General features: G+C 38.2%; 1 protein-coding gene across 5 annotated transcripts in view; it reads left to right on the forward strand.

The window, feature by feature from the left end:
- Positions 1 to 12,824, forward strand: part of mib2 (MIB E3 ubiquitin protein ligase 2) — a 63,626-nt gene that overhangs the window by 25,725 nt on the left and 25,077 nt on the right. For all 5 annotated transcript variants that reach the window (XR_534020.2, XM_017305901.1, XM_008413043.2 and 2 more), the window contains 10 exons: positions 534 to 640; positions 1,745 to 1,939; positions 2,790 to 2,932; positions 3,251 to 3,358; positions 3,449 to 3,553; positions 4,488 to 4,650; positions 5,245 to 5,378; positions 7,666 to 7,814; positions 8,508 to 8,664; positions 9,577 to 9,731. Coding sequence is in view for 4 of the 5 variants with exons in the window: in XM_017305901.1 (XP_017161390.1) it covers positions 534 to 640; positions 1,745 to 1,939; positions 2,790 to 2,932; positions 3,251 to 3,358; positions 3,449 to 3,553; positions 4,488 to 4,650; positions 5,245 to 5,378; positions 7,666 to 7,814; positions 8,508 to 8,664; positions 9,577 to 9,731 (1,416 nt within the window). In the remaining variant the exon portion in view is untranslated. The remainder of the gene's footprint in view (positions 1 to 533; positions 641 to 1,744; positions 1,940 to 2,789; positions 2,933 to 3,250; positions 3,359 to 3,448; positions 3,554 to 4,487; positions 4,651 to 5,244; positions 5,379 to 7,665; positions 7,815 to 8,507; positions 8,665 to 9,576; positions 9,732 to 12,824) is intronic.

The following is a 12,824-nucleotide window of genomic DNA, read 5'->3' on the forward strand; positions in this document are numbered from 1 at the left end:
TGTGTGTGTGTGTGTGTGTGTGTGTGTGTGTGTGTGTGTGTGTGTGTGTGTGTGACTGTGTAATGTCTGACTGTTGGAGTTTTTATCAGCATTATAAAACCTTGGTGGTACCTTGTTTCAGGCATGCATTTATACATATGTCGTTGTTGTGAACTATCGATTATTGTTGTTTTGTCTGGAACCCCACTATTCAACACAATAGGGAAGTAATAAGTGAAGAGTAAAGTTTTGTAATTTAGTACATTTATAGACTTTTGCAGAATTTCAACTCCTGTGTAAAAAATGGCTACAAAATGTAACCGCCTCCTTCAAAAAACCGATACATTATCAATGGAGAGTTTTCTTCTTCTTTTTTTTTTATGATGTAACACAAGAAGCTAAGTCCTGTCAGTCAGCTGTTCTGAAATGTCCACTGCTGTGGTCTTACTTGGTATACTTAGTGTGCACTAAGATCATACCTGGTAGAAAAACCGCTAGTTCAAAGTGTCTGCTCAGGTGTGAGCTGACGCACATCTTCCTTCTCTCCGTCACAGAGTGAACCTGACGCCGAGGCAGAACCTCCCACGCATCATTCTCAAAGGAATCTTCCAGGGCGTTAAAGTCGTCCGTGGACCAGACTGGGACTGGGGGAATCAAGACGGTGAGTGGAGTGTGTCTGTGTGTTTGAAGGAGGAGGGGTGAGGAGGGTCGGAGTTGTTCTTGTTACCGACCTGGTTGTATTCATTTTGAAATTCCTCTTTGTTTTGTGCTGTTGCTTTAAACATGGGACTGTATGTGTTCAAAATGCCTCACCATGTGAATGCCATTCTAACCGCATGCCTCAATAACCCGAAAAATGTTGCATCTGTGTGTGTCTGTGTGCACTTACACTGCCAGTGAGTCATCTGAGTCTGTCCCACAGATGCGGCAGCCTGTTTGTGTCAGTGTCTTTATCAAATCCTTGTTTTATAACGTGTTTTTTTTTTTCCTATTTGGGAGGGAGAGGGGGAAATGTCCCATTACTTGAACTCTGTGGTTCAGTTAGTTGTGCATTATTTGTCATCTGTGAACACCCGCACTTCCATGTTCTTGCACAATGTGACTTTGTGATGTTTCTGTCTGTAATGCTTCCTCTTTCAGATAAGCACAGCTTTGCTCTCATGATTAGAGACTGAAATGAAAATGTTTGCTTGGTGATGTTCCCTTCAAAGAAAGACAGAGTGGTCATAATTTATTAATGTATTTTTTTGCTTGTCTGAATCTGAATGAGTCAAAATGTCCTTTTGGTTTCTGCCCTGGGGTTTGGTTAACTCACTCATAGGCTTAAATGGTGTGTTCAGCCAGTGCATGTGGGCCTTTCTGAGCATCCTCAGATTCCCCTTTTTCCAAACAAGTCATTATGTAGTTCACTAATTTAGCTGGAGTTAATTAGAAGTAAAGTAACCAAGTGACTTAAATGGTTTAAAGACATCATAAAATACATGTTCTGACAAAATGCCTCTGAAATGTATGTGTAGAAAGAATAATTTAAAGAGATAATGGGCAAGTGTGTTTTGTCAAGTGTTTAATCCATGGAAACATCACGTGTTGCTTGTTTCTGTTCCATCCTGTGTTTTTTTTCTTCATAACTATTATTCGCTTATTCTTAAACATAATTAAATTTCATTGAGCTCTTCTTCCCACAAACTTATGCAGCTCCGCTTTTTGCACATCTCTTTTGTGCATGTTTTTTTTTTTGTTTGTGTGTTTGCATTTGTGTGTTTAGGCGGGGAAGGCAAGGTTGGGAAAGTGGTGGACATTCGTGGCTGGGACACGGAGTCCGGCCGCAGCGTGGCCAGTGTCACTTGGTCCAATGGCACCACCAACGTTTACCGAATGGGCCACAAAGGCAAAGTGGACCTGAAGTACGTGTCGGATGGCCAAGGAGGCTTCTACTACAAAGATCACCTACCTAAACTTGGTCAGTAAGATGTATTGTTTCTATTACAAAAATATTCAACTTTCTACACTTTGTCCTTCTTTTGGGATTTTATGTACTGGACCAACACAAAGTAGCAGTAGGAAAATAATAGATGATTTTCAATTTACAAATAATAATTTGAAAATTTACTTGTATCTTTATTTACCGATGTTCAGGTCTTGTCAGCAAATTCTGGATCCAGGTTTGGACCAGCTTTGCAATGAACATTTATTTTAGTAATTGACTATTCTCTGTTTTAAGCTTCTCCACAACCCTGGTCCCGCCTGCTGATACGTTTGGTTTTAATCTGTAGAAACTCATCAGTCTTCAAACAGCAGCTGCGTTTATCCTTGGATGACATTAATCACAAGTCACTAATTAGAAGCCACTTCTAATGTATCTACGTATAGGTGCATGTGTCTTTTATTTCTATGAAAAAAATAAAATAAAACCATGTATTTCTTTCCTTCTGCTTCACCACTTCGGGCTAGTGCAGGAGTCTGTAACCCGTTGCTCTTTGGACTTTGGCAAAAATGAAATAAGGACCAAGTAATGTTTTTAAATATAGATGGAACAACAAATGCAAACTTAAGCGGCTTCTTTTGAGGATATTTGCAGTAAATTTCCACAACAAAATGTTTTAGTTTGTTTTAGTTAGTGTCATTAGGTTGGAAACTTTTACATTTTCAGAATTGGCTTTACAAGGCAAAACTGTCTGCCCAAACAAACTTTTGACTTCGATTCAAGACCCGACAGCGTAGAAACATTATGTCCAATATTTAAATGATTGTCCTTCTGAATCTGTACCCGAGTATTGATGGTGTCTTTTTGCCGATTCCTCCCCATCCAGGTGAGCATGCAGAGCTCCAGCGCCAGGAGAGTGCTGATGGCCACTCTTTTCAGCAGGGAGACAAAGTCAAATGTCTACTGGAGGTGGACATCTTGCGACAGATGCAGGAAGGACACGGAGGGTGGAATCCCAAAATGGCAGAGGTACGAGAAGCATCCCGTCCACCTCATGAGAACAGGCACCTTGGTTTCCGTGGAATGTAAAGTGCAAAATGCACTTCTTTTTGGTTTCCAGTTGGTTTGTCCTGTGCACATATGCAGTGAAAATCCTGTCACAAGTCCAGCGTGTGTGCCCGCTTGGCTCGCAGAGACTTTATGTTATATAAGTGGTTCAGGTGGATGCTCTAATAAAGTGAAGGCAAACGGAGCATTCACGTTTCCAGTCACAGCTGCCAACGGCAACGTTGAGGTCAGAGCAGCTGTGGGGGGACCTGGAGTGACACAACCTATTTATGTTTGCAGTACATTTGTCGGATCGGGACGGTTCATAGAATAACTGACAGAGGAGACGTCCGGGTCCAGTACAGCAACAACATCCGCTGGACTTTCCACCCGGGAGCTCTCACCAAAGTACAGAATCACAGAAAACCTGATCACATCTTCAGTATGATTTAAATTTAGCTCCACAGATTTATTCATGTGTTTTTCCCATTCCCACAGGTGAACACATTTGGAGTCGGCGAACTGGTTAAAGTTCTGGATGAGCTGGAAAATGTGAAGAGACTTCAGGCTGGCCACGGGGAGTGGACAGACAGCATGACTCCTGTATGCTAAGTTTTACTTTCTATCTAACTCTAGTTTTATATGCTTTGATTTCTGGTCTAGTAAAACAAAGAACTAAAGTTTACACAGATCGTCTTGAGACTTTGAGTTCCTATTAATGCAGTCTCCCTTTAAAAAAGAGAAAGATGCTTAATTGAATTAAATTATTTGGTGAAAAGTCCATATTCTGATGTAAAAAAAAAAAGTTTCCTTTGGGCTATATGTGATCAYGACTTTTATTTGTGAAAGTGTTGCTTGCCTTTTTCTAACTTTAACTTGATTATCACCCCATGTCTGACTTACCTCACTCCCACAACTAAAATGCACCGATCATATTTCTTTGACCTACTAGAACCAACTTCAATAGATATTGTTTTTCATTATTTTTTAAGAACAGTAACTATAAAAAGTTTTATATATTTATATCTAGCCTTTCTGTTGTGCTTATTTAAGTTAGCATCAGGTAGACTATAAAGCAGGACTTTTCTATTTTAAAATACATTAACATATTAAGCTGTTAGCTTCTTATGTTAGAGGTAAATGAGGTTTGCGCATCACCAAACCACCTTAATATGTGTGTTTTCTCTGGACAATAAAAATACTTTCTGATTTCAAAAAGGCTGTCAACATTTCAAAATCTAGTATGTTCTCAGAGAGATGGATAAAACAGATTTACTTTGCTGTAAGACCTTCAACCTTACTGTTATCTACTGAAAGTCTGTTTCTCTCACTATGCCTTAAACCACTGATATGTCTTGACATGTTATAAAAATGCAACTCCTTTTAAATAGCTTCTCACATTGCTCTTACTCTGCTTTGTAAAACCTTTCTGATCCTGTATCCAAATTAGAAATGGAACATCTCTAAATTACAACACGAATAGTAACCAGACTACATTCTGCAGGATGTTTGTTAACTTGGCGCCTTTTGTCTGTAGGTGCTTGGTCAGGTGGGAAAGGTGCTGAAAGTTTACGCTGACGGTGACCTGCGGGTGGCGTTTGGAGGTCAGACGTGGACGTTCAACCCGGCGTGCCTTACGGCCCAGCCTGCAGAGGTTGATGCCAACCTCATGACGGCCGAGAACCCCAACGAATCTGGAAGTAAGGCCTCTGCGGGAATCGAGGGGGCCCGACTCAAACGCTACGCTCTTTCAGTCTCTTTCCTCTCCAGCCTTCCTCCTAGCTCCATCTCTGCTTTTGCATGCTTCCTCACACAGGCTGCCAATAAGGGCCTTCTCTTTTTCCTTTTTTTTTTTTTTTTCCATTAATGTGCGAACAAGGTGTCTGTTTGTTTAAGCGCTCTTCCCTGTAGCATGTTATGGTCCAGTGTGCTGACAGCAAGACGCTTTGGCAGCTCAGCAAACATTTGTCATCATGTCTGAAGTTTTCAGCAGCCTCTTAATAATGGCATATTCTGTGTTTATGTTCGCCTCACTGGATGGAAAGGTGCTAACATGCCAATGTGTGTGTGTGTGTGTGGTCAGATTCACTCTGCATGGAAGGGACATTTTGACTCATTCCTTTGGTTTTTCTCAGTTCTGACACATTCATTAACCGTTGCAGCATTCAGATTTTGCCTCCCTTCTCCGAACATCCTTTGCGGTTAACATTTGGATTAAAGAAACTAACATTTTCCCTCTTTCTTGTGTCTTCCCTTCCCACAACCTCTCCCTGCTCCTCTTCATATCTTTTCAGGTACTGTCATCTCCGTGCTGGAGAAGCTGCTGTCTCAGTCGACGGAGCAGGACAACCCCGGCCGGCTCGTCATCGAGGCAGCCCACGGGAGCGCCAACAAAGTACGGGAGTTGGTGCAGAAGTATCCCGACAAGGTTAGTGTGACATGCCTTCGCTTTGCTGCAGTTTGGGGTGTGACTCATTGATTCAAGAGACAAAACTGCGCGTTGATTCTTCTTTTTTTTTTGCATTCTGATTATTTTTCACATTTTCCTCTTTTTGTTACGTGTGTTTTCTAAAGAAAAAAGAAATGCAGAAAATATCTGCACACAATAATGACCAAGTAGAAATGATCTGTTGGGGTTTTTTGTTGTAAATTAATCAAACAATCTAAAAACAACTGAAATAAATCATACATACAACCATTATTAGCTGTTTATACTTATGCTTCAATACTTTGTTGAAATATTGTGGAGTGCATTAGCAATGATTGACCTTCTGGATGGTCCTGTCTCCACAAGAGAACTCTGCATCTACTCTCATTGTGACCGCAACACTGCCTTCTAGATCAAAAGTCTCATATTTTTGCTAGTTTTTTATTTGGTTAATTCAATTTCTGTCATTGTGTCAACAATTTCACTTGTAAACTTTTCCCCATATTTGACATTTGTGTATCTATTTTTAGTAATTGTAAAATCTTAATCCAAATATCTAAAAAAGCAAGAAAGGGAAGTATAATTCAAAGTCTTTCATATGTTTTTTGTGATAAAAAGAAAATGAACAGCGGAAATGATGTCAGAAAACACAGATTGATCAGGATTACCAGCATGTTTAACCGAGTTCCCCAAAGCTTTGCTTGGAAACATTCATAGAAATTTAGGAAAACGCTATCCACTACTTTTCAAAAAACGTTTTACTTTATGGATCTTCTACTCCAAGCCTCCAGGGCCTCCAGGGCCTCCAGGGCCGGAGTCCTGCGGCGTTGAGATGTGTCTCTTTCTCAGAGAGCCATCTAAAAATCACAGGACATTTTCCCTTGATGACTGGATTTGAAGACACCAGTTTTAAAACCATATCTTCTGGTGTAAATGACCACCTTTCTAATGAAATACAAACACAAACAAACAAACAAACAAACACTTTGTTTGTGATGATGCTGTTTTTTATTTTATTTTATTTTATTTTTACCTTTTTTGTACCTTTACACTTGCTTCACAAAGAAATGATTACATCACTGCTGTGTTTTATGTGCAGGAAAAACTCTTTCTAAGGATTAAATGAACCTCGTAAATGGAGCTCTGCGACCTTCAGTTTGACAGAGCGTGTTGTTTCCCAGTGATTTGGGAAAAAACAGATCTTTTCCACATAACCCATGTGCAGTACTTATAAACTGAGGCTACAAAAAATGTAACGATCTGAATTCTTGTTTGAGGAGAAACATGTTAAACATGCTGCATCCTGACAGATGTCTCTTTATATTGTTTTTTAAAATCTGTATGCCTTTTTTAAAATTTATTTTATTGTTTTTACAAATAACATTTCTTGTTAAAGAAAAGATTATTCTACTTTTTATAACTTAGATTACTTTGGAAAGCGTGTCTATGTACGGTGCCTCGAAAAGTATCGACACCCCATGGTAGTTTTTAACGTTTTTTCACATTACAGCCACATTAATCACAAGTTTATTACACACTTATAAATTATGCATTTTTGTTTGTGTGCTACTTCTAGAGTTGCAATTAATGATTATTTTATTTATTAATTTATCAGTTATTCTGATGATTAATTGATTAATTAGATAAAAAAAAAACACACATTCTACAGATTTTTTATTTAACCCTATTAGCCTTTTTTAATACAGTTTTAGAAATGCATAAAAAAATTGGAAATGAATAAATGATCAAAATGTTTTAAACATTTTCCTAAAATGCAATAGTGTAGTATTCCTTTATAAATCTGAACCAGGGGAAGCTAAAACTTTACTACTGGAGGAGCTTTGACTAAAACACATTTATAGACATTTTTATCTTAAAGCAAAATATTTATATCTTTTTGTACAGCTTCGGCTTAATTACTGTTCTGAATCTGTTGTTTTCTTCACTTTTATTTGAGTCTGTATACTAATTTAGTTGACAACTTTTTTTCAATAATTTATTCATCCGATTGTTGAATAAATTAATTGCTTCAAACGCATGTAAAGCACGTTGAAGTTTGTTGTTATTAAAGTGGAAGGATTAACACTTTTGCTGCTGTGTTTGTTGTTCCCCCTCGGTTCCGTTCTGCCATGACGGCACTGCCTGGTGGGATTATCTCCCTTCACGTGTATGACGAGTACGGTTGTCCATACGCAGATTATTTCCTGCCAGTGTTTGATCAGCTCTGTTGGTGCGCGCTGCGTCTCTGCTTCGGATGAATCTCCAACTGTGTCTGTGCTCCTGCCAGGTGGATATCAAGAACCAAGGCAAGACGGCTCTGCAGGTCGCCGCTCACCAAGGCCACACAGAGGTGGTGAAGACCCTGCTGCAGGCCAACAGCTCCGTCGAGGTCAAAGACGAAGATGGAGACACAGCTTTACACTACACTGCCTTCGGGTGAGGGCGCATTCATGTTCCAGTCCTGCATTCGTTTGATTAAACGTGTAGATTAGGGCTGCAAACGACAATCATGCTAGTCATCGATTATTCCGTCGACTGTTCTGATGATTAATCGATTAATCAAATAATAAGAAAAGAAGTTGGCAGAATTATTTTTAAACAAGACAAACATTTTATTGCCTAAAATGCAACAATATATGTTCCTCTAGTGCACACTTGATCATTTGTGGCAAAGGATGCATCAGCAGCAAATAAATGCTTCTGCCATCAACACATGAAAAGCAGTACAGCATAGGATAAATCTGTTGACTGTTTTTTGGATTAATCAATTAATAATTGGATAGCAAAAGGTCCGTAATTTTAGTTTTTGGTTTTTTAAAACAGAATTTGAACCAGGTGTTTCTGAAACTATGACATTTGTGGAGTTCTGGGTAAATCATATTTATAGACAAAGGTTTCTGTTCATCTTTAATGCAAAATCTTTATATTTTTTTGTTCAGTTTTGGCTCAATTATTCCCCTGAGTATGTTGTTCTTTCAGCAACTGACCTTTTTTGAATCCGTATACTCCAGTTCACAATTAATCGATTACTAATTTAGTTCACAATTGATTCGGTATTTGATTAAAAAAATGAATACTTGCCAATCAAAAGGACGTATAATTTACCTGCACTGGTTTGTTTTGACTCAGTAACCAGGCTGAGATTGCGCGGCTGCTGCTGAGCAAAGGAGCGAATGTCAACGTACTGAACAACTCCATGTGCACAGCGCTCCACATCGCTGTCAACAAGGGCTTCACTGACGTGGTGCGAGTGCTGACTGAACATGCGGCTGACGTCAATCTCCAGGTGAGCGGGTGCAGAGCGCTTACCTCTCCAGGATTAACGACAATATGTTGTACTATACATGCAGTGCTGAGTTCTTTACAAAATCAAAGTGCTTTATTATGCCATTATCATTATATTACTTGGAAAATGGTTTCAAACCAACAATATTGTCATTTATCACAATCGTTAGTGGGACAATTTATTGTCCAGCAAAAAATGTTATTGTGACATGCCCAACTCTAATTGATTTTTTTTTTTTTTTACCACTTTTGGTTGTTGTTTCAACTTTGACTTATTGAAATAGTGACGGGATTGTTGAAATATCTTGGGAATAAATTCAAAATGTTGTACCATCAGACATCGTCGTCATGGATACAGAGATCCTACTCTGTCTGAACAAGTTTTGGATATAGATTACGTATTTTCCGACTGACCATGGATGAATTAATCTGTCTTATGTCGTTCATCCATTTTTTGTCTTTCTCTCCTTCCTTTTGAATTCCGTAGAAATGAAAAAAATTATTGGAACTCTGTGTATAAGTATATTTATTTATAGTTTTTCTGACCTGGTGTTACTGTCTCATTAAGATAATGTATTTGTTTGAATATATTTTTTTCAGATGGTCTAACATGCCTGCAGCCTGGCCCTGATTTGACTAACTAACTCAGTTTATTCTGCTTGAATGGTGTGGCTACTCAGCTAAAAACATGTCAGCCTGGAGTGTGTTTGTGTTTTATCTGTGACAAATGTGCATATGGTCTATTTCTCTGTCTGCTTTTGCACTGAGTTGGAAGAATATTTCATGAAAGGCATTCAGAGGTCTAAAACAAACTTTTGCTTTTGATTATCCTTGAAAAGCATCCAGGTTTGGTTTTCTTTTAACTTATGCAACGTCGTTACTTACCGTGCTGCCTGTCAACTTACTCTGTTAGGATTCATACGGGGACACGCCACTCCATGATGCTATTGCTAAGGATTTCCGCAGCATCATTGAGATCCTGGTCGTAGTGCCCAACATTGACTTCACCCAGCAGAACCACAGAGGCTTCAACCTGCTTCACCACGCTGCCCTCAAAGGAAATAAACTGTAAGTAGGAATCACATCCAAAGATTAAACTCTGAAATCATTGAGCACTGAAAATCAGGGGAAATCAAAGCTAATAAGTTTAAGCAGATAAAAAAAACTAATAGTGTAATTTCTACATGTCGAGTCCCTTCCATCTATCTTTTCTATTAGGAAAATGCAGAGTAATTTTTATGCTGCTACACTTTCCACATCGTTCTGTATCCTGCTCTTTTGCCTTTCCACATCGTTCTGTATCCTGCTCTTTTGCCTTTCCACATCGTTCTGTATCCTGCTCTTTTGCAGCATCTCATTAGTTTGAATGCATGCATCTCATGTTTGGAAATGATGTGTTTTTTGTTTTTTTCTGTGTGTGTGGGAATCTCTCCTGTGAGTTCAAATGAGGATCCCAAGGTCAATTCTCAACGCTATCTGTTACAGATAGCTTGCAGAGAGCTCGTCTCCCACACAGTTGTTGCTACCGTCAGCAGGCTGGGAGTCAATATCTCTCAGAAATGCAGCAATCTGTATTTTTTTGTCTCTCTATGCACACACACTTGTACTCAAAATTGTTCCCAGACTATATGGAGTAACCTCACCGTTTCGGGGGGCGGGGGGGACAAATTAGATAAAACATTCCAGGAATCCAAACAAGCTCTCATCGCAGTCTCAGAGAGCGTTTCACAGGAAGGACAAGCTTACTGCCTACTTTTCTGACATCAATATATATTGTAAATACCAGGGATAGAGCAGTGAAAAGTATTTGTCGCCTTTCTTCTTCGTCTTCTTTTTTTTTTTTTTTTTTTTGACAGCTTGTTGTAGTTAACAGAATCATAAATTCTGCTTTGTGCAAGAACATTATGAAGGAGAATATCTAAATATCAACCCAAGGTTGTTGAGTGGCCCAGTAAACGTCTGGACTTAAGTATCACGATGCTGTGGCACGACCTTGAGCAAGCTTTTTTTCTAATGGCTGAAAACTCTCCAACATAGCAGAATCGTTATTTAATCGAAAACATTTAAGACAAACAAGTAAAAACGGAAGATGAAAAGGTTCACATCATTTTTAATAGCATCAGATGCATGCTAGTAGAGAATCTAAGAGAATACTTAATTAGCTCATATTAATACAACCCATTAAGATCTTTATATGTATGTTGCGATTTTGATAAATTCGCAACTTCTCTGTTTTTCATATCTGCTCTCATAGCAACCAACCCTCACTTCATCTGTGTGTGTGTGTGTGTGTGTGTGAGTATGTGTGACTACTGCTATACAAAACAATAAACCAGGTATCTGAATGTTCTTCTCTCTATGGTTAGTCACACAGGATAATGCCATCCCTTCTTGTCCCCGTTGCTTAAAAGCTTGTCYCTGAAAGGTGCAATTAGTCTATCTTATTTGTGCGAGGTGTGTATCGCAGCGTTCTCTGTAAACATGCCATTAGCAGTAAAGTGAATTCCTGTAATTTTAGCGCAGCTGATTTTTTATTAGGTTTAGAGAAATCTAGTGAAACATGCTACTTTCATAATAAAAACGTGTGAATGATATCAACAGATTATGAAAGATGAAGAAAACCACTTTCTTTATACTTGAGAAAATGATTTTCTTAATGCGTGCCTATATTTCTTTATGCTTGGCTACGTGTTACCAGTGTCTGACATTTCTACCAAGTGTCTTTGATACTGGTCACTTATAGGCTCCTTAGTTTTCTGTCTGTCTGGCACAGAGTGTAAATCTCAATCACAAACTGGGCATGACACTGACCAGACAGGAAGAGACTTGGTGGATTACTCACAGTGTGTTTTCACAATGACAAGGTCTCATCCAGACATGATGTAACTGTTCTACTTGTTTCTGATTTTGATGTTTAATGTCCTCTGAGCACGTTGGGTCCAGTTAGCACCCTCATTTCCACCAAGTCTCTTCATAAATGCTATTAAAATACTTGGAAAAACACAACTATTTATATCTAAGATGTAATCCTGAATAGTACATAATACTGATTGGTGACTGAGAATCAATTGTAAATGATGCCCCTAAAGTCCACCATATGTCAGTGTCAGCAATATTATATTTATGTCATGTGTATAGTGCAAAATGCAAAATATGCCAAAGTAATGGACACAAAGAGAGGCAAACTTAAACTTAAAATGACAAAGATAATCTCATAGAAACAATAAAACAAAAATAGAAAGTAAAAAATAACTGTAAAATGAAATGAAATATAAAAAGAGAAAATGTGAATCTCTACTTCAGTTGAAAGCCAAATAAACATGGTGGGTTTTTAAATGTGCCCTAATGTCTGTTGTTCATATAGATTGGTGAACTATTCCATTATTTAGCACTTAAGCACTTATAACATATGTGTGTTCTTAAAAACACAGGAAGTCAGTTTAGTGAGGTCAACAGTTGAGTGATAAGCCTCTGCTTATAGTTCCTGTTTAATATTCAAATGGCAGAATATTGTACCTTTTGCAATCAATGAAGTAATGACTGATCTAAGTTGACATACTGAGAATTAGTCATCTGAAAGTGTTGACATAAAGGCATGGATACTTCCTTCGGTGTCTTCAGGCAGTAAAGCAAATCTTTACACTGGCAAAAGGTGAAATCTGGAGAAGAGCTAGTTTGACACATGAACTGGTTTGATTTTATAAATTTAAAGGAGCTATCAAGAAATACAAGATATATCAAGGTTCTTAACCAAGGACCGATTGTACAAAATAAATGGTTAAAGTAGGGAAAGTTCCCTCTTCAAATGGACATAATTTCTTATTTTTTTAATCGTTGAAATTAAGGAAATTTAGCAGATGGATTTAGATGACATGTGCAAAGCTTTGTATTTTGTTTAAGCTTACAAATCCAAAGGTTATGGGATAGATTAGAGATCTTGGATTAATTAAGACTTGGAGACTTGGTTTTGGTCAGTTTTATGCAAAAGAAGCCTTTTTTATGCTTAATAATCTGGAAAAGCTTGTGTGAGAACTGTATAGTTTTTAAGCACTTAACATTTAGCAAAGCTACAGAACTTTATAAGTTGAGATAGAGTTCCTAAAGCAAAGTATGATTTTTGTTTTGCGCTCTTTAATCCATCCTATTAATCCTATTAGTTGA

This window comes from Poecilia reticulata, linkage group LG7 (assembly GCF_000633615.1).
Source record: "Poecilia reticulata strain Guanapo linkage group LG7, Guppy_female_1.0+MT, whole genome shotgun sequence".
In the NCBI taxonomy this organism is placed as follows: domain Eukaryota; kingdom Metazoa; phylum Chordata; class Actinopteri; order Cyprinodontiformes; family Poeciliidae; genus Poecilia; species Poecilia reticulata.